The sequence below is a fragment of the Leopardus geoffroyi genome, chromosome C3 (genome assembly GCF_018350155.1).
Source record: "Leopardus geoffroyi isolate Oge1 chromosome C3, O.geoffroyi_Oge1_pat1.0, whole genome shotgun sequence".
Classification (NCBI taxonomy): Eukaryota; Metazoa; Chordata; class Mammalia; order Carnivora; family Felidae; genus Leopardus; species Leopardus geoffroyi.
The window spans coordinates 81,695,119-81,722,832 of record NC_059338.1 but is presented as its reverse complement, the minus strand read 5'-3'; the positions used below and the strand labels follow the sequence as shown (position 1 = coordinate 81,722,832).

The window sequence follows — 27,714 nt, the reverse complement described above, 5'->3', positions numbered from 1 at the left end:
GGTTCCACTCTGTCAGTGCTTGGGATTCTCTCTCTCTCTCTCTCTCTCTGCCCCTTCCCTGCTCACACGCACACATTCTCTCTCCCTCTCTCAATAAATAAATAAATAAGCGAACAAACTTAAATAAAAAAAGAGGGCAGCATGGGATTAGTATTTCAGGGAAAACTTGTAGGAAAAGGCATCTCAAGCCCTGATACTCGTGTTCCCAGACAAGAGGGAGTTAGATGCACTGGGCCCAGCACGGCCCCTGCACACAGTTGCACAGAGTGTACAGAGCTCAAAGCGTCAACCTGGCTTATTCAAGTGGTGCCTGAAACCCAGCCACACTCCCCTCACAAATCCGTGTTCCCTGGTGCTGGCTGACATCGGCCCAGAGGAAGGTGCCCTAGTTGGGCTGTGGTACCTGCCCAAAAGTCTGGGTGTGGAGCGGGTTGCCTCATTGGGAGGCTACAGGAAGCGGAGGTGAGGAGAGACTCGGGGGCGACATTCTGCAGAGGAATCGAAACCCTGTTCAACCGAGAACACTTAATGTGAGGCAGGGAGAGGAATGGCAGAGTCCAGGTAAGATAAGAGGTCAGGCCGGACACGGAGAACGGGAAATCCAGGAAGAGTGGGAGAGGTCAGAGGCGTGAGTGTGAAGCTGACTTTGGCAGAAATCTCTGAACAAAGGAAAACATCCGCATTTGCTTTTCACAACAGGCTCCAGATTTGGGCTTGGAAAAGGAGCTCTGGAGGCTTCTGGGACCAAGATCATGCAGACCCAAGGCTAGCTACCTCCCAACAGTGTGCGCCTTACCCTTGTACCGTCTCTGACACTCTTTTGTGGTCCTTTAAATCAACCTTTTTACTTAAATGAATTAAAAGTATGCTTTACTTTATATCCGTAAAAGGATCCTGACACCTTGAGAGGCAGTCCAGTGTTCTTCAAAGCATGGGGGTCTGGAGGAGACCACCCAGGTTTGAATGATATCTACCCCAGCACTCTGTGCCTCAGTTTCCCCAACCGTTCAGTAAGGATAATAATGGCTACTACCGGGTAGGGTTGATGTCAAGAGTAACGAGGCAGAAATGGTAACACTCACCAAATATTCTATTTGCTCCCTTCTATTTCCTGTCCCCTGCCAGTGGGGCTAAGAACACAGTTTAAGGTAGGGAACTAACACACCAGGGGAAGCAGTGACGAGCCTGCACGTGGTGCTCTCTCCTCTCCCCCACCATAGCAAACCCTGCAGTGATGGGCCCTTGGTCTCTGAATGACTTAGCGTGTGGAGCAGACCCCCCTGGTAGACATGGGATGTGAGGAGGAAGGAACCCCTCCCTCTGTTAAGCCACGGAAATCTGGGGGTGAATTTACGACTGCTGAACATTCTAGCCCCTTCTGGCTAGTATAACACGTGAGTGCTTAAAACGGTGTCTGGAATATAGTCAGCTCGTTGGATACACTACTGTTACCAGTATTATTTATATAAATAAAATTTAACCATAAGAATAATGAAAACTCCCGTCTGAAGACCCCAAGGGTGAGACCGGCTCTAGCTTTGTTTAAGAGAGATACTGATAAGCAAATATTAGGGGTCCCGAGCATTCCAGGGTGAATCTGAAGCCTTCCCCTCCATGCCCAGTCTTCTCTTACTGCTAATGAAACTTTCTCCTTCAACAAGTGACTGGTTTCCTTCTCCTTCCTCCAAGCTGCTTGCTTTTCCTTCCTTCCTCTCTCACAGAACCACGACTCTCACACAGAAGCCTCTGCTAGCATCGAGAAGCTGTTTTGTGAGTCTGTTTCAAGTGGAGTAACACTGGACAGCCACAAACACACAAGCCACAAACACACACATTTAAAACATTTTGAAAAGTGTTATTCACTGCATGCAAAATTCTCAAGATGAAAATTCAATCCTATTTAAAATGCATTATTTGAGGGGCATGTGGGTGGCTCAGTCGCTTAAGTGCCCACTCTTGATTTTGGCTCAGGTGGTGATAATCGTGGTTGTGAGACCGAGTCCTGAGTTGGGCTCCATGATGAATGTGGAGTCTGCTTGGGATTCCCTCCCTCCTCCCTCTCTCTCTTTCTCCCCACCCCCCACTCTCATCCGTGCACTCTCTCTCAAAATAAATAAACATTAAAAATGCATTATTTGAGGGGCGCCTGGGTGGCGCAGTCGGTTAAGCGTCCGACTTCAGCCAGGTCACGATCTCGCGGTCTGTGGGTTCGAGCCCCGCATCAGGCTCTGGGCTGATGGCTCGGAGCCTGGAGCCTGTTTCCGATTCTGTGTCTTCCTCTCTCTCTGCCCCTCCCCCGTTCATGCTCTGTCTCTCTCTGTCCCAAAAATAAATAAACGTTGAAAAAAAAAATTTTTTTTTAAAAATGCATTATTTGAGGGGTGCCTGGGTGGCTCAGTCGGTTGAGCGGCCGACTTTGGCTCAGGTCATGATCTCGCGGTCCATGAGTTCGAGCCCCGCGTCAGGCTCTGTGCTAACAGCTCAGAGACTGGATGGAGCCTGTTTCGGATTCTGTGTCTCCCTCTCTCTCTGACCCTCCCCCGTTCATGCTCTGTCTCTTTCTGTCTCAAAAATAAATAAACGTTAAAAAAAATATTTTTTTTAAAAAAATGCATTATTTGAACTTCCTATTTACACTCTTTTTAATGCTAATCCTTAAAAGAAAAAAAAGCCAAAAGAAAAATAAATCATTTTTAAATTCAGGCTGGGGATACCACAGGACTTCCGTATATTGGATGTATTTAAGACAAGGTACACCTGCACTGATGAATGTAAAATTCAATTTTTACATAGGGAATCTATGGTTTATACAATGAACATTATAGAATAAACCATACAACTATGGTTTATACTATGTAGCCTGTTAAAGTGATTTTTCCAATTTTATCTATATAGTCCCAGACAGCCAACAGGCTTCAAATAAGGTTTGCAAAGCATATGTATAATAACAAGGTTTGTTTTGTTTTGTTTTGTTTTTTAAAGTCATTTGGCAACAAAACCTGATCTAACGTGAATTCAGGTGGTCGTAAGTTCTGACCTGAACTGAGGTGGCACCCTTCAGAGTCTTTTCTTACTTCATGTAAACATTCACAGGTTCCACTGCAGAAAACAGATTGATTGCATTTAATTATGAGGACCTGCCTGAAAAGTCATGGGGTGCTGGTGGGAGGGATGTTATCTAATATGTGGCATATGTACCCTACCACCACTCTGGAATCTGTAAAATTCTGAATTTTATCAGTTTCTCGTGTACAAATCTATAAAATTGTTTCAAAGGGCATGGTATATTATTAGTATTAACAGGAGTTAGAAGGGTAGAATTACCTTTATTTTGTCCCCTATTTCTCACATTTTTATAGTAAACATGTACAACTTTTACAACGGAAGAGAAAAAGGAAATCTCCTTCTTACCCACATGGATAGCTCTCACAATAGTAACTGCCAGGGAAGCCCGTCAGGACATGGGGGGATGTCTGGCAGATGAAATGCTAAAACCTTCCAATTATGGATGACTCTTCTGCAAAGAAGGTTGTTAAGTTGTATTTTATAATCCAGGGTACCCAGGGGCTCCCAATGGACTGTTGAGCAAACTCACGCCCTCTACGTTTTTCAGTATTTCAAAGAACCTGAGAAATAATTGATTAGCTATAAATCTAGGTCCAACCTGTATATTTCTTACCTATTCTCAGTTGAGGGGGAAGAAAAGAAAAAAAATTTAACACTAAACAAATCCTTAACTTGACCACATACCCTGTAGTTAGAGATTGCACACGGGAAATGCTATGTAGCTGGAGAAATCTTTCTTGTGCTTCAATAGCTCTGAAGCAATAACGGTCCCCTAACTGTTAAAAGAGAGACTGAGGATCTTTCGCAAGTTACAGAACTGTCCAGAGGCTCAGGGAAGAGAAGGCATGGACAGTCCTGGCTGGACCAGAATCCTTCTGGGTACCTCCTTTAAAAAGAGGATTTACATATATTTCCTAACACTGTTGCTGCACTGGGGGGGTTGGGGTACGGTTCAAATAGTTTACCTTACCCACTGAAAATCTATTTCAACCCACCAGTTACTCCTTTCTTGTCCCATTTGGTGGCTTGGTGATTAAATGGATGCAATTTACTGTTGACTCCTTAACTTCTTCTTCTTCTTCTTTTTTAATCTTTATTTATTTTTGAGAGACAGAGTGTGAGCAGGGGAGGAACAGAGAGAGAGGCAGACACAGAATCCAAACAGGTCCCGGGCTCCAAGCTGTCAGCACAGAACCTGACGAGGGGCTCGAACTCATGAACCAGGAGATCATGACCTGAGCCGAAATCAGACGCTTAACCGACTGAGCCACCAGGAACGGTGGCCTGCTGCTGGCCAGAGAGCAGATCTGGCACCGTTTAGCAAGCAATGCTTTTATGTCTTTCTTTCCAATGACTTAAAAAAAAAAAAAAAGAAAGAAAAAGAAAGAAAAAGAAAACATTGAACATAATTTAGGTTCTATGTATTTAATCAGATGAATAACAAAAAATACTTAGAAAAAGCTAAAACTCTAAAAGATCATCCTTTCTTTTCTTCCTTTTTTTTTTAAACAAGGCAGCTGCATTGTAAAGAAAGCCTTTATCTACTCTATCTACATTAACTACTAAATGACATTAAAAGGAGAAGGAACGGAAGGTATAAAGGCATGGAAGCAAGAAATAGTTTATAATCCAGAAACAACAAGTGATTTGTTATGTCTGGAGCTGGCTTTGGTTACAAAAGCATCTTTAACAGGAAGAAGGATGAATTCAGAGAGACTGGTTAAGTCAACTAAAGAAATATTTCTAATATATTTTTTTAAATGCTACTCTCTACTAAGCATATGCTTATGGACCAGATTATATGACAAGTACTTCGCATAAAAGCCCAGGCACTTGTAATCTGGCCTCACACATCTTAACAAACATCAACAAAATACATCCTGTCCACATCGCACTGGCTTCTCTCCACTAAGAGGCAGCATTCCCTAGGCGTATTCACACACGACAAAGACTCCCTGCTGAGGGGAAAGAGCTCATCACTTCATGTTTTGGGAACAGTGACCACAAAAAGGACTCTGACTAGAGGGAACAACTGAAAACACAGACAAAGACTGGTTTAGAAAACCTGTAAAAAAAAGGGGGGGAGGTGGGGGCAAAGAAAGTGGGAGTACAGATCTGAGGGCATGGCAGAGAAGAGAGGGTTTGAGTTTTGCTCTGCACATTGGTTTCACATTGAAATTTTCATATAACGGTAGCTGTATCATTCAAGGCTTTTCCCCACTTTGTTTCCCTGACTAGAATTCGATGATTTATACTTTAACTTTCCATTTTGGAAAAAATTACAGACTCAGCACTAAATTGCAAAAACAGTACAGAGAGGCCCCCTGTACCCTCAACGAGCTTCCCCCAAAGTTAACAACTTACACAGACCTTACAAAGTTAACAGCTTACACAGGACATTATCAAAACCTGGGAAGCAACACTGGGATAAGACTATCAACCAGTCTACAGATGCCTGGTGGGGGAAAATTGAGAATCCAAAGAGAAAATTGTGGTTTCTCTTTTATATTCTCCTTTCCCAGAGATAACCGTCACTGATACCTGGGCTTCTGCATAGTCATTTTTTTAGTATGCCTGTGTATGGCTCTGTGACATTTTACCACAGGAACAGGTCAGCACAACCACACCACCACCCAGCCAGAGAACTGTTCCATCAACACAAAGGGACTCCCTCAGGCTACCCCTTTATGGTCATGCCCTTGACCCCTTCTCTAACCCCTGGTAACCACGGATCTGTCCTCCCTCTCGGATCGGTCCACCCCCTCGGTAGTTTTGGGTGACCTGGACTTTAATCAGAAAAAATATACAAATGGCAATGTTATCTTGATGGATGTCACCCTTTTATGGAACTTGTTTTCATTTTAAGGTGTCAAAAGCACACAGGAAGCAAAAGAAAAACAACCTTCTGGAACGTACTTGGGGAGTCCCACCGGACAGTAAGTCCCGGGTCCTCCTCCTGCCGTAGCACCTGGGCTGCCATCAGGCAGATGTCCTGGCACTGGGGTGGGACAAGACTCCACGGGAACAAAGGCTGAACTGTCAAGGATGATGGGTTCTTTGGGAATGCACACCCTCTCAAGCTTCTGAATCTGTCATCCGTCCCAATGAGGGAGAGTGCAAATGCTCTAACGCCAACGTTAAGAGAAATCTAGTGAAATACAAGTTGCTTAGAACATACGATTTCATCTATTTGGAGGAGAAGAGGTGCAGGAAAGAGGACTAGGAAGATAAACCCCAAGTACCAATGACAGTTATCTCTGGGAAGGGAGACTATTAAAGAGAAACAGCAATTTTCTCTTTGGATTCTCAATTTTCCCCACTAGGCATGTGTTCTTTTTATAGTAAGAAAAGATACATAAATAAAGTCTCCTGCAGTGGCTATTAATGCCTCAGCGGTTTTAATATTAATGTAGCTTATTAATACGGTAATAGCCCACTGTGTGTGACTCCAGGACTCGGCAGCTTGCAAAGTTTCTCACCTGTGTGGTGTGATAATCCTCATACAAGAACAGGGCAGGTGGGGCGCCTCGGGTGGCTCAGTCAAGCTTCCGACTCTCAATTTCGGCTCAGGTCACGATCTCATGGTTTGTGAGATCGAGCCCTGCATCAGGCTCCGTGCTGACAGTGTGGAGCCTGCTTGGGATTCTCTCCCTCCCTCTTTCTCTGCAACCGCCCCCCTTCCCCGCCACATGTGCTGTTCTCAAAAATAAACACTCAAAAAAAAAAAAAAAAAAAAAAGAAAGAAAGAAAGAAGAAAAGAATAGGGCAGGTAAGGAAGGTAACTCTTCCTCATTCTCCCAGTGCGGACATTCACATTTGTAACTTAGGCAGTGTTAATCTATACAGGGCCAGGGCCAGAATCACAGCAAAGCCTTTGATTTCTTATGCCAGGGGTCCCCAAGGCATGGTACAGGCCCCTAGAAGTCCCAAAGGTCAATAGTACTTTCATAATAGCACTAACAGATTTTACCTGACTTTCCCACTGTTTAGACATTAGCACCGACAGCACGAAAGTAATGGAGGTGAAACGGCTGGTGTCCTGATGTGAATTACGGCATTGTTTAACACCAACCGAGGCCACTGTATTGTTTATGGTCATGCTCTTGCAGTAAAAAAAAAAAAAAAAAAAAAAAAAAAGGCTATTTTCATTTAAGAATGCCCATGATGAGGGGTGGCTGGGTGGCTTAGTTGGTTAAGCATCCAACTTTGGCTTGGGTCATGATCTCACAGCTCAAGAGCTCAAGCCCCAAGTCATGCTCCGTGCTGACAGCTCAGAGCCTGGAGTCTGCTTTGGATTCTTTGTCTCCCTCTCTCTCTGCCCCTCCCCTGCTCATGCTCTGTTTGTCGGTCTGTCTCTCTCTCAAAAAAATAAACATTAAAAAAATAAAAAAATAAAGAATGCCCATGATGAAAAAGCATAAATTACTGATTTGATTATGTATCAGTCCTTGAGTACATCTTTCTTATATTCTGTTTGATATAATAGGAAGTACACACAAACTACCTTCAAGGCATACCAAAGCATGACAGTTATCTTGAGAAAAAGCACTTATGCAGTATTTTGAGTTGCTAGCTGAACTAGCTAGTTTTGTCTATTACCTTTTTAAGGGGACACCATTTTTCCCCTTGAAAGAATGGCTGACAAACTGGTACTGAGACATGGGTATTTGGCAAACATTTTCTCAGAAATGAATAAAGTGAGCCTGTCACACGCAGTTTCAGATTCACAGACATTGTTATTAACTTTTAAGAAACAAACCCTTGTCAAGTTTTGACACAGTATCAAAGAAGAATACTGATGGTCACCTGAATTCGTAAAGTACTCCTTTCTCTTTGCAATGTATAGACCTGTGTGAGGCTATATTTTTTTTGTCTATTTCACCCAAACGGCATATTGCAACAAAATGAATTAATAGACTTCAAAACTTCTCTTTTGAATTCTAATACAGTAAGTATGGATAGAAAAGGTCCACATTAGCAAGAACTCTTCAGTGTCCTTGATCATTTTTTTTTTTTTAACGTTTATTTATTTTTGAGACAGAGAGAGACAGAGCATGAACAGGGGAGGGGCAGAGAGAGAGGGAGACACAGAATCTGAAACAGGCTCCAGGCTCTGAGCTGTCAGCACAGAGCCTGATGCGGGGCTTGAACTCACGGATCGTGAGATCGTGACCTGAGCCGAAGTCGGACGCCCAACCGACCGAGCCACCCAGGCGCCCCTCCTTGACCATTTTTAAGACTGGGGTCCTAAGACCACAAGTTTGTGAACTACTGGCTAACACTCTTTTTCTAGTATATTATAACTCGCCGGTGGGGGAAACGAAAGGGAAAATGCGGATAGAAAGAATTTTGCATGCTAAACAGACAGAAACACAGGTTGATGGCTACTCATACAGGTTCTAGTCAACCCAGGTGGGCTCCCTGCATCCACAACCCATACAGAAAGGCAATGCCATCACTCTGTCACTGCTGGGGGCACATCGCTGAAAACAGTGCATGTCAGGGAACCTGGGGTCGAGCCCCAACTCCACTATTTCCAGGCATATTATTTTTTTGGAGATTTGGTGCACTTATCTGTAAAATGGGATGGGACTCTCTATGCCTGCCTTTACCCTGGGGAGTTGCCATAGAGATCAAATGAGAAGACGTAAATAATAATAAAAGCTTGTATTTGTTAAGTAAATTCCGCATGTCAGGTACTGTGCTTGGTGATCTGATTCCATGATCTCAATGAAGTCCCATCACTACCATACAACAGATACCAGCAATGCTATGTACAGGTCAGGACACTAGCCCTACAAGTTCAACCGTTTGCCTATGGCTGTAAACCTGCTAAGTGGGGAGCTGGGCTGGCAGGTCCAATGGAGACCCTACTTCCCCCCCACCCTTCACAGCCTCTCTCGGCCTGCTGTGAGGTGAAACAGCTTTTTTACAAAAAACATCTCCTGGTATGTGGAGGCGAAGGGCAGGAAGAAATGCAAGTTGCTTTTTTTTTTTTTTTAATTATTTTTAAAGTTTATTCACTTATTTTGAAAGAGAGAGAGAGTGTAGGTGGGGTAGGGACCGGGAGAGAGGGGAGAGGGAGCATCCCAAGGGGGCTCTGCACAGTCAGCATGAAGCCTAACGTGGGGCTTGAACTGGCGAACCGTGAGATCATGACCTGAGCCAAAACCGAGAGTCAGATGCTTAACCTACTGAGCCACCCAGGCGCCCAGGAAACGTGAGTTACTTTAAACCTGACTTGGTGCGTCGACTCTGGCACGAGCTCACAGGGTAAAGAGCCACAGTGACAACTGTCTTTGGGGTCCTCAGGTGGCGGTCAGTTAGCAGTCAGAAGCTAGACAACAGAAACCAGCCCCAGCCCTGTCTGATGTTAGCGCCAGCATCCCTGCGGCTCTTGGGGTTTTCACATAACTTCCCACTTGGCCATCCCACCTTCCACAGTCACTGAAAGCTGGGAGATGAAGACAAACCAACAGAGAAGAGACAGTTATCATCACTTAGCGGGTCACATTTCTCAGGACCAACCAACCCTTCAGAACCCCCTCAACACAATACACTCCCAATACCGATTACTTACAGGCAACACGATGAGAGTTTTTCTCTAACTAGAGTTAGTCGAAAGCAGAAAGCTACACCTGACCCCCAAATCTACCGTTTCCTTTTCCTCTATATGAAAGTAAGTAATGTTTTAATGAAAACTATTAAAATGCCCATTGTAAGTACTACCTTTATTAGAAAATGACATTTTTCCATATGTACCACAGACCTTGGAACACAAGAAGAGACATTTGGCATTTACTGGTTGCACTGAGGATACAATTTAGAAAAGTCTAAAAATATCAAAGTACCTTCTTTTATCTTACTCTCTGAATTCCAACTGTATCCATTCTTGCTTAACGTTTCCAGACTCCACTAGCTTAAGAAAATAGGCTTTTCAAGAGCCTCCTGAGAAATACTGGTTCCCCGGGGGTGTTCTAGAGCTCCAACAAGCTCCAGGATGCTCCCCAAACTCTTATGTGGGGGCTGGAGGGCTGCAAGCTGGCCAGAAGCCCCTCCCTCCTGGGGCGTGGCTTCCTCTGAGCCCTCTCTCTGCTCCAAGGCTTGGCCGCATCAGCCTGTCTGGTTTGCTCTATCCTTTCCTGGCAGAACATAAAAAGGGAAGCAGCAAGCTGCTGAAACTGTTGTCAGGTTGTATAAACTCCTGGGACTGGCTTTTTATTCAGTCAGAATAGCGTTCCCTTAGTAACCAACTATAGTACAAACAGATTCTTTTACCTGCTCCCTCATCAGGCATGCCACCACTAACTTCAAAGAGAAAATGTCAGTTTTTATTTTTTTAATTAAGCGAACTGGGTCTTCTAGCAATTTCTATCAGATATTTCTTAGACTTCTACCCCTTAAAGGAGAGTAGCCAGGGAGGAAGAAGGCCTGCAGCTTGGAGTTTGTGTAGGGGGCCAGCGAGATCAGCATTACTTAGGGAAACACAATCACCAAGGTAGGGTGACAGAGGCAGTGTAACAGAGTAGGGTGGCAGAGACAATGGACTCACAGACAGAATGTTCGGGTACACGTCTGCTTATTAACAGTGTACCTGAACAGGTTAAATACTGATGTGCCTCAACTCCCTCATCTGGATTGAAGGTATAACAACCATAGGATTGTTGTAAGATGTAAAATAAGAAACCTACATACTGGGGCACCTGGGTGGCTCAGTCACTGAGTCATCCGACTACTGATTATCGGTTTAGGTCACGATCTCACGGTTCGTGGGTTCAAGCCCCGCGTCGGACACTGCTGACAGCTCGGAGCCTGCTCGGGATTCTCTCTGTCTCCTTCTCTCTCTGCCCCCCACCCTCTCTCTCTCACAAATATACAAACATAAAAAAAAAAGAAAAGAAATCTACACATGATGCACATTACCAGGTTCATCAAAGCGTTCAATAAATATCACTGGTTTCTGTATGGTGGCAAGTCAGCACAGTATTAGGTAAGCAAATACAGACAACGAATGTTCCATGAGTTCCACGAGTGACCACTGCGTTGTGGGGCCAGCACACGCTGGGGAAGGAACCCACAGTGGAGGGAAGTGGAGGAATGGACTGGTCCAGGAAATGTGCAAGTGATGAGTCTCGACTGAAGCCAAATACATTTGGTGTCCGGAAACTAAAGGTTATTAGCAAGACACCCCTGTGAAAACACCCACCTCAGGGGAAAACAGAACTTCCTCCCTGAGCAAGTTTGTTACCAGTAATTATTCACGTGCATAGTCAGAGTGCTGCTTCACTTCCCTTCTTCCCACCACATGGCCTTTGAGCAAGGCCATCAGCAGAAAGACAGGCAGCACCCAGAGGAAGGAGAAATGAGGGCCATCTTCCGAATAAAAGCAATTTAAATACTCTAAGATTTACAGAGATATCATGGATTTGTCAAATAAACCCCAAAGTATAGGAACATGTTGGTCCTAAGTTCCTGAAGTTTTTGGAAATAAGACCTGTTTCTATTCTCCATCTTCATTTTCTTTAAGATTAGCTGTCACTGTAGGAGACTAACTCAATGGCATAAACCACAAATTAGAATTAAGCTGTTAGGAAGACAGACACACACATGTATTCATCTAGTAGGATAGGAAAAAAAAGGAGACTCTGATTGGTCAAATATTCAGGTTAAAACACTACAGAACGGCAGTTTTCATTTTTCGAAGAGTATGTATTCGTCTGTAAACTAGCTGTTTGTATTGAACAGATCTGTGACAAGATTCTCCTGTAAGGTCACAGACGCCTATCTGATAGAAGAGTAACTAACCCAGGGCCAAGACATCTTGAGTTCTTAAAGGAGGCCAGGGTGCAATACTGAGAGACTGGGGGAGAGGAAGAGTCTGCCGGTCTTCAGGAAAGGGCCGAGGAAAGTATGGCATCGTCTTCCTTTGGGACTGTCCAACCTCCCTGTGCCTCTATCTCCCGGGACTCTGGAGAAGAGAGACTTGATTTAATGTACAAGGAGGACTGGGTGGTGATGCCACACAGAACGAGCCTTCTCAGTGTGAACAGGGTGTGAGGGCGGGTATCCGGACAGTAGTGTCGCCAAAGAGACCGCCCCAGCCCCAACTCTGTTTGCCTCCTGGAGCCAGACACCCCTCACATCCCAGGTTTTTAGGGATTCCTTTTGTCATCAACTTCTGTAACCCTGGATTCCCCTGAATCCCAAAATCTTTTTCTTGGTGGGGGGTTAAAATGATGTGAGGAACTGGGGAGGTTAATTACTTGTGAGTCAGGGACCAAAATGCATGCTTGTCTCCATACAAGTGAGGTATAACACTTGCAACGTGGATTTCCAGTGTATGTTTGACACAGAAATCATCAACACTCTTTCAACTAATAAAAAAACAAAAGTCGCTAACAATTATCTCAAACAAGACCCAAACCAAGGCAATGGTAGAATGGGGAAGAGAATTCAGGTTAACTAGCTTCTCTGACTCCGTAAATCTACCCTGCTAGAAGCTGGATCTAGGAGTTCTACAACGGTATTTTCTTTACACGTGACTCCATACCGGAGACTAAAAAGCTTTTCATTTTTTATTTTTTTAATTTTAATTTTGTTTAACCCCCAGGACGGGGGGCTGGGGAGAAGATTATTAAATTGTTCTCTTCGTGATCTTATTGTACTTTGGTCTGGCTGAAATTTTTAGAAATCACTTATGCAATGGCTTACCAGATTTTTCAGCAGTGTGGACAGTTCCTTTGTAAGAGTAGAAAACTTGACGAAAGCAGTGCCAAGGTCTGGGTTGTCTCGACTTAAAAAATTACTTCCGAACTTGTCAAGAACTTGTGCATAGTTTTCTTCATTTTGTACGTGATCTAAAAAAGAAGAAGGCAGGAGTCTGAGCTATTATTTGCCACAATGACGAGTTATTTTGAACACTGATTGATCATTAGAAACTCTTAAAAGGAAGGCAAAGAGACACGGCATCAATTATTCACTGAATGTGTCCAGAGGTGGTCAGCGGGGAGCTAGATGTCTTCGCTCACTCTAGTAAACGGGGTTTCCTCCTTGTTCTTTCACAGCGTTCAGTTCACCTACATCCCAGCTAGCCCATGGACTCCCCACGGGGCAGGGGGGGAGGGTCAGGTTATCATCCCATTTCAAAGCACATCGTATTTCCATTAAGAAACTATGATTAGCAGGAACAAGGAGAAAAGTCTCCTTTGAAAATCAATCTTGGAATGCAAAAGAAACATCCACGGGTTCTAACAGGTTTCCTTCTCTGCAACTCATCTTAATTTCCTTTAATTCTGTCTAAGCCTCAGATCTGAGGAACAGCATTTTTAAAATGATTTTTTTTGCACACGATCTCTTGGTGTGAGTCGTGAAGGCATGGATCAGATGGATCAACGTTTGAGGTTTGGTTTCACCACCTATAAGCTAGCTATCTCATCAGTTTTGTAACTTTTATGACCATTATCCTAGTTGGAGAATTACAAGGCGTTAATGAGATACTTGTGAATACATTTCCTCACTCTGAGCTTTGCTTTCCTGATCTGTAACATGACACTAACCCTATCTTACATGAATGTGGTGCTGAAGAGGTGATACGAACAATACAAAGAGTGAGTGTACCATAAATAATAACCACTCCCACTCTCTCTACTGGGCTTCCAGGATAATATCACACTCTCTTCACTGTTCTTCTATGTCTTGGCTGCTCCTTCCTCTCCAACATCTTTGCTGGATCTTCGTCCCCCTGACCTCATAGTGTTGGAGAGCCCTGGGCTTTTCTTCTCTCTCTCTCTATGCTCACTCTCTTGGGATCTCACCTAGTTTATAGCTTTGAATAACTTCTATTCTATCCCAAATTGATACCCCAGCCCAGACCCTAGCCCTGAAATATAGACTTCTGTATCAACTGCCTATTCAATATCTCCACCTGGATGTCTGATAACTATGTTCAATCTCAACATGCTAACAACAAACCCTTAATGTTCTGTCCCCGACCTTCTTTTTCTACAGACCCTTGTATCTCAGTTAATGACAAATACATTCTTGTAATTATTCAGGTTGGAACCCATCAAAGTCATGCTTGATTTTTCTTTTTCTCATACCCCAGATACAACCCACTAGCAAATCCTATTGTCTTTACCTTGAAAATGTAACCAAAATCTGACAACTCACTACCCCCATGGCTATTAATCTTATCTGACATCATCTGTTGCCTTGATCACTGCAGAACCTCCCTATGAAAGTCTCTTTATTGCAGCTCTTTCTTGTTCACGTACAGTCCCCTATCAATACAGCATCCAGTGTGGTTCTGTAAAATTGTGCATCACATCCTGCGATGCTTACAGCAGACATAAGCACTTACCGCAGATATCCAGACTCCCTACCCCTGCAGGCTCTGGAAGGCAGTCCTGCACGTCTCTACACCCTTGAAGGAAGCAAGCACGGAACATGACACATGCTGACCAAGGAAGTGTGAGTGGAGGCGAGGTGCCCCACTTCCACGTGCACATGTTTCAGATGCCTCTACTCAGGTCCCCGCTTCTCTCTTCCTTTGTGGTAGAGGACAGGGAGGCACAGATTTGCACGGAGCCCCGTAAGAGACGCATAACAATTTACTGAATGAATAAATGAACGGTGAGTATCTGACAAAATGTCTAGCAAAATCATACCTCTAAAGGCTTAATTAAATACCTCCTTATAGAGCCTTCCCTTAGTTGGCAATATCCTCCCTTGCCAGTAACTCTCTGTGTCTCTTTTGCAGTATTTTCCACCATATCACATCATATTTGTGTAAGTACAGACCTTTCCTTGCCATTCGACTGTGAGAGGCAGGGATTACTTCTGGCTCGTCTCTGAGTCCCCACCCAACAAATACCACCGTGGTTGTCATTTTTCGGTGAGCTGAGCTTAAGAAGCTAGGGCTCAGTAAATATCCATTGACTTGGATTTGTTGATTTTCTTTTCAGGAATTTAAGAAGCATTCCCTTCTTAAAATCTCCTGGATCGTTCAATAATGGAGATGAAAATCCAAAGCATCTCACTCTCAAATACACTCTCAATAACTGTGCGGGAGCACTGGGCACTCATGAAACCAAACAGAGGTCTGAACTGGGGAATGTCCCAAGAAGGAAGTCTCAATACACAAAAGGAAACAAGTGTCACAGCAGTCCAGTGAAATGAAATGAGGCCCCAGCAGCCTTCCAATCATCACATCAAAAATTCATGATGTCTACAGTGGATGTCAGCATTTTAGGCCAAGATATTAAAAAAGATAAAACGCAGCTCTGGTTATTGCCCAAGTAATGGAGGGAAGTGGCTCAGGAAAACACAAAAGAAAGGCCACATCAGCTCGACAGACAGGATGCACATGTTTGATCTCCTCATAAACTGGAGTTACCCCTGATTCCTTCTGTCTAAAGCTAAAGAGCCTACCTCACCCCTGAGAATCCCACCAGACCTCTTCTGCTTTTGGAGGCCAGCAAAAACAAGAAACAAACAACAAGCAAACAAAAATTCAGCAGCCTGTTCATTTCGACTGCTTTCAAAGAAAGTGTTTCTGGTAAAACAGAAGTATATAGGATTTTTGTTTGTTTGCTTGGAATTATGAAATATTTCAAATGACATATATCACAACCTTCAGATGAAGAGAATACTCATGGACCCGCCAGCCAGTTTAAGAAATAAAGTATTCCAGAATGTTTCCTCTCTCCCCCAATCCCAATCTCTTCCCTCCCTCCCCAGACACAGCCACTCTCTTGAGTTTGGAACCGCATGCAGAGCTTAGAAAGAATTAGGAGAAGCTCTTAGTCTCTCAGAGATGATGGACTCATCAAACAACAAGACAGACTTGGCTAAGGCAGATGGGGCTCAGGAAGGGAGCACTGGCATTTGTTGAGAACCTTCTCTTACCCAAATGCTTTTTACAAGACCATATTTAACCCTCAGCAGAACCCTGTAAGGGAAGAAGGAGGCTTTATCGGGAAGATGGAACATCAAAAATGACGTTAGAGAGGCAAGAGGTGAGACTCGATGAAGAAGTCCAGGCTAGGGCATGGGTCCTGTGTGCTTTGTTAATTCCACTAATGAAGCACCATATAGTCAATACCTATATTTATGTGCATAAGTATATGTATGGTAATCCTACATCTGTATATATGTGTGAAATTTCCTACTGTAGATACATTTTAAAAATCACAGTCTATGGGGTGCCTGGGTGGTTCAGTCGATTAGCATCTGACTCTTGATTTCAGCTCAGGTCATGATCTCATGGTTTGTGGGTTTGAGCCCTGTGTCGGGCTCTGCACTGACAGCACAGAGCCTGCTTGGGAGTCTCTCTCTCCCTCTCTCTTTGACCCTCCCCCACTCTCAAAATACATAAACATTAAAAAAAAATCACAACTTAGTAAGGTATATCTGGGGATAATACTAATAATCTTGTGGGTAGAAATAATGGCAATTAACTGTTAGGTGCTTAAAACAGTACCTGGCATGTAGCCAGTATAAGAATATATATCTCACACACACACACAAAAAAAAAAAAAAAGAAAAAAAAAGAATATATATCTCACATGCTTTTTTTCCCCCCCCCAAATCTGTGACAACTCACTAGCAATATTATATAAACACGTGCATCCCTCTGTACAAAACTAAGGGTTTACCAAGCAGGTTTTCAGCAGAGGGAGAGGGTAGAGAGACAGGGGGTTCTGGTGGAAGAGAGAACAACGGCAGAGGCAGAGGGCAGGTATAGCAAGCAGAGAAACAAATGGTAAATTCGGGGGTGTAGGGAAGAAGAGAGAAATACAGGGCTTTGGGGGGGGAGGGACTGTCACAGACACAGGTGTGACTGAATGGGAGGGCTGATGAGACAGAAAATGGCCTGACCAGGGCCTTTCAGAAAGCAGGGTAAACTACGTTAAGTGCCAGCAGACTTTCGGGAAGCTGGTAAAGTGAGTGCTGGGGAAAGGAAGTGAGGATGGAGACCAAATAAAAGAAAAGAACAAGGAAAGAGAGAAATTCAATCCAGCCGTTATGGAGAGATTCATGCTTTTCAAATATCTACAGGGGATTTCTGGTATTCATGGTATTGTCACAGAATGTAAGATAATTCTAAGAGCCAGGTGACTCCCTTCAGTTCTGGAAAAAGAAGAAAATAAAATAATTTTACCAGCTGAACCAGAGAGGGCCACTTAGTCAAGATTTCAACTGCTGGCATTTCTTTGGGGAGATGACTAACATATACAGATCACCTAATATGTTCCATGCAGCTCGAAAGGGCCTTCACATACATTCTGACATGTAAGCCCCACAGTAGTACCTAAGTAGTGATTTACTATTTTAGTAATAACACAGATAACAGTAGTGTGTCGAGTATTTAGCATATGCCTGTCACCGCACTAAGCACTTCATGCACATTACTGAATTCACTTGTATCAACATATTAACAAGACTGGAAGAGAAGTATCGTTATCATCCTCACTTTTGAGATGCAAAAACGTGCCCAAGGTCATACAGCTGATAAACAAGGGAATTTAATCTTAAGGCTTTTTTGATCTCAGAGCGGAGACTCTCCCCCATATCCTCAAGTGAGACAGATCTACGATCAAATTCCAGGTCTGTCACCAACCCTGTGTGGTGTTCTGGTCGAGTAACTCACCTTCCTAAGTCTCATCTTCTCAGCTCTAAAATGCGGGTAATAATGGTATTTGCCGCACAGCAGTATTATGGAGAGTGAGTTACTGCATGCCAAGTGCACGGTACATGATAAGGTCGATAAATGTTTATGGCGAGGACAGCAATGATGGATGATGGCACCAGGCTGCTCCTCGGAGTCCAGTGCAGTGGCGTCCATCTTTCGTCCTCTGGCCAGGGGGACAGAGGATCCAACTATACTCTGAAGTTCGTGACAGCTCTCAGAGTATATGTTCCTGGGGCTGGCAGTTACAAGTGCCTTGAGAATACATTAAAATTCAATAGTCTCTTTTTTAAAAAATATTTTTAAATGTTTATTTATTTTTGAGAGAGAGAGAGAGAGAGAGAGGGCTGCAGAGGGGCAGAGAGAGACGGAGACACAGAATCGGAAGCAGGCTCCAGGCTCTGAGCTGTCGGCACAGAGCCTAATAGGTTCGAACTCATAAACCATGAGATCATGACCTGAGAGCTGAAGTCGGACGCTTAGCCGACTGAGCCACCCAGGCGCCCCCAAATTGAATATTCCTTTGAAATGTCATGTACATTTCTCCAGTGAGGCCGTCCTCAAAATTTTCAGAACCACAGCAATTATTAAACAGGCCTTTCTCTAAGGGATGTTTGCCTTACCAAACTGGGAAACTCACAGAACTTCCCAACTGGCCTGTCAACCCAACCTTTGATGCTCTGTCACTGTAACTATAGCTGCAGCTTATAAGCACCAACCGTGTGGCGAGATCCAGAACGGTGAATATCCTAAAACTTCTTCAAGGCAGTGTTTTATAGATAAGACAGTGAAACTCACTGGGGAATCCACATTGGAACCTAGCCTCATCCAATTCCAAACCCACCCTTTTCCACTGACAAACTCAGGAAAGACAGTCAAGGCTGCCATGATGTGTGCTACAAATATCTATTTGGAATCTAATACATGAAAGGCTTAATGACAAACACCAAGAAAAACAGGGTAAGACAGACCTCCTGTCCTGTAATAATGACAAAGATGCAATAAATGTAACAATGAGTGATTATAATCGTTAATAATTATTAATTACAATTATAATTAATTGTGGTTAAACTTTTGATCACTTAATGGGCCAGGAGCTGTGCTTTTGTCCTGCATTACTTCACTCAATGCTCACAATGACATGCTCTTATTATCCCCATTTTCCAGATGCAGAGACTGGTTCAGAGTTAAACAGGTTGCCCAAGGTCACCCAGCTGCATGGTGATGACAGGCACGGGCTGCAGAGCCTGTGTTCTTACCCATTATGCTTGGTTAAATGCTGGAACTCCAGATGTCTGCTATTTTTGAGCCAGATGTCAAGTGACTGACTGAGGGATCTGAAAATCTAGGTCCTTAGCTCTAGGCTCTACCAGGTGACCCTGGTCAGGTGACTAAGGCTCTCAGGGGCCTTTATTTCACCTATAAAACAGGTCTGATAGGGGCGCCTGGGGGGCTCAGTAGGTTCAGCATCCAACTCTTGATTTTGGCTCAGGTCACGATCTCACGATTTGTGGGTTCAAGCCCTGTGTTGTACTCTAAACCATGTCAGCACAGAGCCTGCTTGGAAGTCTCTCTCCCTCTTTCTCTGTTCCTACCCTGCATGCTCTTTTCTCTCTCTCAAAATAAATAAGTAAACTTAAAACAGGTCTGATAATACCTATACCCAGCATACTCCTTGAGGTTGAATGCTAAGAGGTAAAGATGTCATAATTAATGTGAAAGCTCTTTGGGGAAAACTGCAGCCAACAGCAGTGAACATTATAAAACCACGAAGGATTATTTCTATTTAATGAGTAAAGGCCTTGAAAGCATTCATAATAGATCCATCCTCAAAAGCTCCCCCAACCTTGACCAAGCACAGCCTAATGTTTACCGAGGCATCATCTGACGGAGGGACAGAGGCAGAAGTGGTTTGTGTCTCCCTGGGTTTGAATCTCCCTCTGTCCAGGCTGACCCATCCGTGACCTTGGAAAAGGTACTTTTCTGGGTCTCAGCTTTCATACGTGAAATGTGACAGATGCAGGATCTATAAAGTACATGGCAAGCCTCTAAAAATATCTTTACTTTTATTGCTTTCATTCACCCTGAGACCGAAGGCCGAAGCTCCGATGTTAATGGAGAATTGGGTACAATCTAAATATCGTGGTATTTTTTGGAGGGTCCACGATACACAGGACAACTGTGGACCAAACCCTAGGTCTTCCATTTACCAGCTGTGGATCTAAGACAATCCATATAATCATCTTAGACTGTGCTTCCTTAACCACAGTAATACCTCGATGGGATCGTGACGCGGACAGGACGGGAAACGCCTCCAGTGCGTCTCCTCCGGGGTCTGGCCTACGGTGGGTCTTTAAGATATGGGAGGAACCATCCCTGGCCCCAGACTGAGTCTCCCTTCCTTAACTTCCCACACACTCCTTCTTGAGAGCCTCGCTTCTCTTCCTGTGTCTCTATGGAAGTTATCTTCTTTGCCACGAGTCCAGTGCCACTGTGTTTATCATCTCATCTTCGAGAGCTCAGAGGTATCTGGAGCACAGCTCGGGGGCAGGCATCATTCCACTGCAGCCACACAGCCCAGCCGAAGTTCCCCAGTGCCCCTCACAGTTCTGGGCCTCAACCTGCCTCTTGCGAGATCAAATGTAAGTGTAACCTCCCAGGCGAGCCTGTCATTCACTCCCTCCTCAGCCTCTTGTGACATCCCAGCTGCCAGCTTTACCTGATCTGCAGTTGTTCACCCAGTCCCCAGCACTCGACCAGCTTGGTAAAATGCTCAACGTATGTAGTGAAGTCTCCTGGAGCAAGTCTTTTCTCCTTCCTTCGGAAAATACTTAGTATTGGCCACGTGCCAGGCATATAAAATACAATGAGCTATAACTGTAATAATAAAGCCATGTCATAAATTACAGTGCTGGCAGAGAGGGGGAAGTGATAAATTCTTTTACACCATCCTATACATACTCTGTAGCACTAATCACCCTTTAAAAATTTTAATTCCATTTGTTTTTAAAATTACAAAAATAATTCATACACTTCTACAGAGATATATAAAGATACAAATGATCATTTCCTTTCCCCTTCTCCAATCCCATCTCCTTGAAATAAGCAGAGTTAATAATGTGGTATGTTAATAATCTCAGCAAAGCTTTCTCTATGCTTAAAAAATACACAAACACACATACAATAGGGGGTCTTCTCCCCTTTTCTCATTTTTAAAAAACCAAATGGCATATGAAAATCAAGACTACATGGCTTACTTTTTTCCTACTGAATAAGGATCAAGAAACCGAATACAATGAAATCTAATTAATCATTTTAACTGTGATTATATTCCTTAACAAACACTACTATGATTTGGAGAACTATCCCCCTGAGGGACTTCCAGTGTTTGCTACTGAAAAACCAATGCTGCCATAAATATTCTTATCCACAAGTTCTTACATGCTGTCACTTTAAAAGATGCAGTCACAAAAGCAGAATTGTTGGGGAATGGGGTGCACACTTCAAATTTTAAATAACGCTACTATGTTTCCCAAGAGGCTAGTGGTAACAATGCACAGACCCAACAGCCGCACAAATGTAAGAGGGATTTCTCTAGAACTTCACTAGCGCACAGATGTTGCTGTACTTTAATTCATACCACAGGGATGTGAAAAAGTGGGTGACAGTAAGCCCGAGTATCTTTTTGTATTTTGTTGTCCATTCACATTTCCTTTTCTGCCTGTTGTTTTCCACAGCTTGCCTTCTCCCCAGCAGTCTGTGAGAAGATTTTTTGCCTAAGGGACAGCAATCTTTTGTAATATGTGTTGCTGGAATTCCCTCCCGTTTGTCTCCTCATTTGGTTTATGGTGTCCTTTGCCACACAGAACTTTTTAGATTTCATGTCATCAAACATACCAATCTTCACCCAGAAATCCTTTGAGTTTCCTATCTTATATTCTCAAACCTCCTAATAGTTTGTATTAAAAAAACAACACATTGAAAGCTTGAATTCAATCCAATGTATCTGTTCATGTAGGGTGAAGAAAAGTTCTAGCGTTAAAGTTCCTAAGCCTTCTAATAGTTGGTTTAGTTTTATTCTCTTTTGAATACTTAAATACTTAATCCATCATCGATGGTTTTTATTTTCTTTCCTCTGTATGAAAATATATTGCTTATTTAACACAGCCTCTTATAGGCACCCACGCTGTATCTGATAAATAAATGAACACACGGACAAAACTTGGATGTAGCCACTGAGTTCCCAAGCGATGACAACTGCCTAACACCCTGAAGAATGAACAGCTGATTACTGGTAGACCCAGGGAAACAGGCACAGCATACCATCAAGGCACCTTAAAGTACCTGGGGGTAAAGAAGCTGGTGTCTGCTTGAGTGGGCAGAGATACAGAGACCACCAAGGGGCCCCCAGTCTCTCCAGAGCTCACCGTCTAGGCAGGTTAAAGTTTTAAAAGCACTGCCCTCCACTCCTGTTCAGTGTCAGAGTGGGGCCCGGCTCTTTTTGTCACGCTGATCCATACAACCAGTTACCATTCAACCTGTGACCCTGAAAACAACCTGTTTTGTTTTTAAGTTTATTTATTTTTGAGAGAGAGAAGGACCATGCATGTGAGCAGGGGAGGAGTGGAGAGGGGGGTAGAGAGAGAGAGAGAGAGAGATCGAGAGAGAGAGAACCCCAAGCAGGCTCTGTGCTGTTAGCCAGAGCCCAATGCAGGCCTCGAACCCACGAACCATGAGATCATGACCTGAGTCGAAATCAAGAGTCAGATGCTTAACGGACTGAGCCTCCCAGGTGCCCCATGAAAACAACCTGTTTTAATCTTACAGACACTATATTGGTGGGGGGTGAGGGAGTTTGGGCTCAGAGTCCAAACTCTGTATTGCCTTAGATACAACCTCCACTATTTAGACACATTTAAATTGATTATGAACAAGTTATTTCACTTCCCTGGGCCTCAGTTTCCTCATCTGTTCCCACCACCACTCACTAAGGTTAAGGTCCAAGGCAACATGGTTAAAGGCGGAACGGTTTGGATACATTTTTTTTTTTTAATTGCCTTTCTCCATGCCACTTGGGATGACTCATTCCTCTGATTTTTCAAGGTCATTTTGAATTTGGATTTGTTCTTTCAAAATTCTAGCCAAGCCTCTACAAGAATCTGCTCCAGCCCCAAGGGTGTTATCTGGAAACTTAGCATGCAGACTCCCATTTCCGCAGCAACTGACAAATCCATTAACTAACAGAGCCCCAAGACAAGATGCCTGCAGAGTTCCACAAGGCTATTACTCGGCATTTAAACGGCATTTGAGCATCAGAAGCAGCAATGCCCTCTCTTCTGGCTCCATCACGTTGGCCTCCTAACTGCCAGATAAAATCCACATCACGCTTGGATTTGCTGTCGGCTCTTCTGGGTAATGTTCATGCTTTGAGATCTGCCCCCTAAGAAAAGCTAGGAAGGAGACAAGTATTCCTCTTCTATTCCAGCCTTCTAGTCAACTGCCCACCCTCCGAGGGAGCCAAGCTTTCTTCTAAACAGGTGTAATGTACAAATATGGCCCCACATGTTTCTATTAATTCACAAACTTTCATTAAGCACCTACAGTGGGATACAAAGGTTATGTAGGTCATTCGGTTTACAGCCTTAGTCCTTCTGAGCTTCAGCTTCTTGGTTTAAAAATTATGTGTAAAATACTCGAGATAAACCGAAGCCTCACTGGGATCTTGTCCTGGTAGATGAAGTAGGCTAGGATAGGACCTGGCTGGGCAGCTGCTCTTTAAACTGGTACTCTCCAGACGATTTGTGACCATCTATACTTTTCATGAAAAATTTTATTATTTTATTTTAACCTACATACATTTATTTATTTATTTATTTATTTATTTATGAAAGACAGAGTGTGGGGCTGGGGGGGGGGTGTGCGGGCAGAGAGAGAGGGGGACACAGAATCCGAAGCAGGCTCCAGGCTCTGAGCTGTCAGCACAGAGCCCGATGAGGGGCTAGAACCCATGAACCGTGAGATCATGACCTGAGCCGAAGTCGGATGCTTAACTAAGTGAGCCACCCAGTTGCCCCATGGTAAAACATTTTAAAACCTAAATTTCTAATATTTATTTACTTAACCATTTCCTTATGTGTTAATACAGTATATGTTAGATGCATATTCTACATATAATGTTACTACTTATAACCATCAATGGTTCTGGTCTCAATTCCATGGCTTGCAAAAACCCCTAAAATTGACTGAAAAATTCTGCCTTCAAAAAAAAAATTTTTTTTTTTTAATTCAGAGAAGGTCTGTTGTTCTCATATTATAAAGGGATTGATGACCCCAGAATGTTAAAGATCACAGAGGAAAGTCAGCTGAATCTAAAACCTTCTTGCCCTCAACAGGTGCAGAGTCCAATGAGTCTGAGGGAGAACAACAGCACGTGTACAAAAGAGATCAAACGTGCAAGCTGGCCTGTTTGGTTTTGGGTGGAGAATGGCATTCTTTTTTGGACCCCGTGACCCCCCCCCCCCCATAGGGTATACATGGTGTCTTTTAGGTTGCAAAAGAACCTTCGTGTCCTTTCATCACCACTATTTCATCAATAGACAAGGTAGGTATCATCTCGGTTTCACAGAGAAGAAAACTGAGGTCTTCAGAAATGGACGGACTTGCTAAGAACTACTCTGCTACTTATAGCCAGAACGGAGATCACACCCCAGCGTTCAGGTCTGGGAGCCAATGCTCTTCCAGAAGGGATCCCCCACTCCTCACTGTGCAGGCGGCACAGAACACCCCCAAGCGCTACAGCAATACACGTCTCTCCACTCCAGGGCTCCTGGAAAAGGCATCACCCAGAGCGTGGACAAGGAAGATGACAAGGGCCACGCAGCACACAAATGTGCCAGGTGCCACTTAAGTGTGCTGTCTGTGGTTCAGAATACACACGCGTGCGCGCACACACACACACACACACACACACACACAAGTTTAAAAAAGAAATACGGCTGATTAGTATTTTCTTCTTTTATTTCAATTTCCCTTTGCAAATATGTTAATATATATTATACTTTTCCAATGAGAAAAACAAACAGAAAATGCCATTAACAACAACAACAACCAGCCCCAGGTTTTCCAGAATGCACTGGAAACCCCCTGCGATTCCCCATAAAGAAAAAGTGTGACGTTTGATCAATTATCAGGGACATGGAAGATCGGAGAATATCCTGTTGTCTGCATGCAGGTGACAAACTGGCCGTGCAAAGTCATCCTCCATCAACCCCCAATCACTCCGTCTTACGGCACTGATTATTTATGAAAAACACTTCAGAATCGATAGCAACTTGCTTGATTTCCATACCTAAGCAGGCGTCAGAAAAATCGATAAGTAGTTATCTTCCTGGCTAAAGACTCGGCTGGAGAGTCCCTCCCGTCCTAGACAGAGACACTTTAAAATTCATGTGCATGTCCAAACCACAAATGGAATTCAACACATGCATGACTGCTTTGTAGAGTTTATCACGGAGCATGGCTGCCTGAAGCCGGGGCCTCCTGTGAAGAGCTGAGGTGGGTTTGCCTCACAGGATACTCCACGTGGCCAGGGAAGCCTGTGTGAGAGAGGCAGAATGGAAGCGACCCTAGCAGGAATACCATACACAGAAATAAAACCAGAGACCCTGGCATTCCTCCAGACTCCTGCTATAGTTTAATTGCAACATCATTATACAGGAAAACATAACCCTCGTTTGATGAGGCATAAACCATCCAAGAACGTGGTCAAAATGCAACTTGGAATAAGAGGCAGCAAGATCTGGAGTGACCACAGAATCTTGGCCGTAATCGTCAAGGAGGGTCTGCTCAAGGCAGAAAGGTGGTCCGTAAAGAAAACTCGGCAGTCACTAAGCTGAATCTTTACGCGAACGGTAAAAAGGATTAGCTGACAAGGACTGAAAATCACAGTAGGACACATCTGTGCCTTTAATTTAGGAGACTCCTCAACTTAGTCAATTCGGAAGAATGAGAGAGAGAGAGCAAAAACCATGTAAACAGCACTGGGCACCCCCCCCCCCCCCCCAGTCAATGACGAGTATGTGTCTGTGGGCAGGAGGGACAGTGTTCGCAGGGGGAGCCTCTCCCTGAGCTGCGGGTGACAGGCTCAAAGGCTGTGTGTGGAGGGTGAGTGTGTGCGTTTTCAATACCACACTCCTAAAGGAATGCCAATCTTTGTAAAAACACCGAGGTAGAATTTTAAGTGTACTTTATTGGCCATATAAGGATTTTCAAGGGTTATTCTGACTCCATGGGTTACTTCCCTTACATGCAGACTTTAAGACCGAACTTCAGAGTGAGACTACGAGGTGAAAACACTGAGTTTACAATAAACTGGAAGTCCAAGAGTACAGACGATCACTACTTATCCTAGCATTTAATCACCTACTTGCCTCTCCGTGCTTCGTAAATAGTTTTGACTGAATAAACGGAGTGCCTATTTTCTGTGTTTAGGTATCTGTGATCCATGAACCCGAGCTGAAGACATACCTCTCTCTAAGTCACTTTCACACACTGCTGCATATTGTTGAGTCCAACTATGCCAAAACACCTCTCTGCGAGTCAAGTGTTCTGTCAATCCCTGAACGTTGTATGTTCAATCAATGCTTAATAAATGAATTACTCATACATTATTTTTTATAAAGATCTATCTGCATCGGCAGTTGATAATTTGATGGAATAACTTGTACCAGACTAATGCTCCTGCCTATAACAATTATGAATGATGGACAAAATACAAAAACCACCACTAGAAACCATTGGAAAGCATGCAAAAGCAGGAAGAAAAAGAAGGGGTATTACCCTTTAAGGAAGAGAACATGCCAGAGAAGACCATATTTAACTGGCTTTTCTCCTAAAGGCAGACTTTAGTCCATGCTGGGCAAGGAGAACTGAACTCAAGCACAAAGTGGCATTTTACTCAGCTGAGGTGTCAGAGGTCAGAGTTTGAGATTGCTTCAGCAGCTGGCAATTGAGGGAGAAAATCCAAGAAAAGAAGAAGTCACAGAAAGGGAAGCCCTCAAATCCAACCCCCGGTTGCCCAGAACTGCAAATGCTTCGAAAAGCCTAGCAGAAAACAGTATCTAAAGAGTTAAGCAGATTCCAGCAACTTCCCATTGCTAAGGAAAGAGTTTGGAATTCAAATCCCACAAAGGTAGCCAGGGCTTAGTAAACACTCTGGGCTGAAAGCCTGGATGGACAGTGCCATGAGAGTATGGGCCATGTGGAAGGACTAAGGGCTATATCCTGGGACTATAAGCAAAACTAAGATAAACTTACCGTAAGATCAAGGTGATGGTCATCACCAGAAATCTAATCAGGTACTAGAATAAAACACCACACATTTCATAGAAGATAAAAGAACCCAGAGTCTCTACATCATACAATTCAAATGTCTAGCATGCAAACAGAAATTATTAGACACACAAGGAAACAAAAATGTAGCAAAACACCGAGAGAGAGAGAGAGAGAGAGAGAGAGAGAGAGAGAGAGAGAAAACAGTCAAAAGAAATGGAACCACAGACAAGTTAGATGTTGGATTTAGGACACAAGTTCAAAATAAATATTACAAGTAAGGTCAAGAATCTATAGGAAAAGATGGATAAATGGGTGAAGAGATAACAAAACTCTAGGAAAGACAGAAATTCTACAAAAAAAAAAAAAAAAAAAAAAAAAAAAAAGGCCACACAGAAATCCAAGAACTAGAAAAATATGGTATCTGAAATAAGAATTAACTGGATGAGACTAACAGCAGACTGACACTGCAGAAGAAATGAGCCATAAACTTGAAGCCAGGAAAGTAGAAATTATCTAAACCGAAGCACAAGGAATATAAAGGTTGAAAATAAAATCTCAGTGACCTGTGGGAGAACATTAAGCGGTCTAACACAAAAGTAACCCGAGTCTAAGAAAGAGACAGAATA

The 27,714-nt window shown here is 43.5% G+C and overlaps 1 protein-coding gene across 8 annotated transcripts in view; it reads right to left on the bottom strand.

Moving 5' to 3' along the window:
• The window catches only part of ASAP1 (ArfGAP with SH3 domain, ankyrin repeat and PH domain 1), a 347,132-nt gene that overhangs the window by 111,291 nt on the left and 208,127 nt on the right, over window positions 1-27,714 (bottom strand). For all 8 annotated transcript variants that reach the window (XM_045453665.1, XM_045453670.1, XM_045453666.1 and 5 more), the window contains one exon: window positions 12,778-12,923. In XM_045453665.1, coding sequence (XP_045309621.1) covers window positions 12,778-12,923 — 146 coding nt within the window. The remainder of the gene's footprint in view (window positions 1-12,777; window positions 12,924-27,714) is intronic.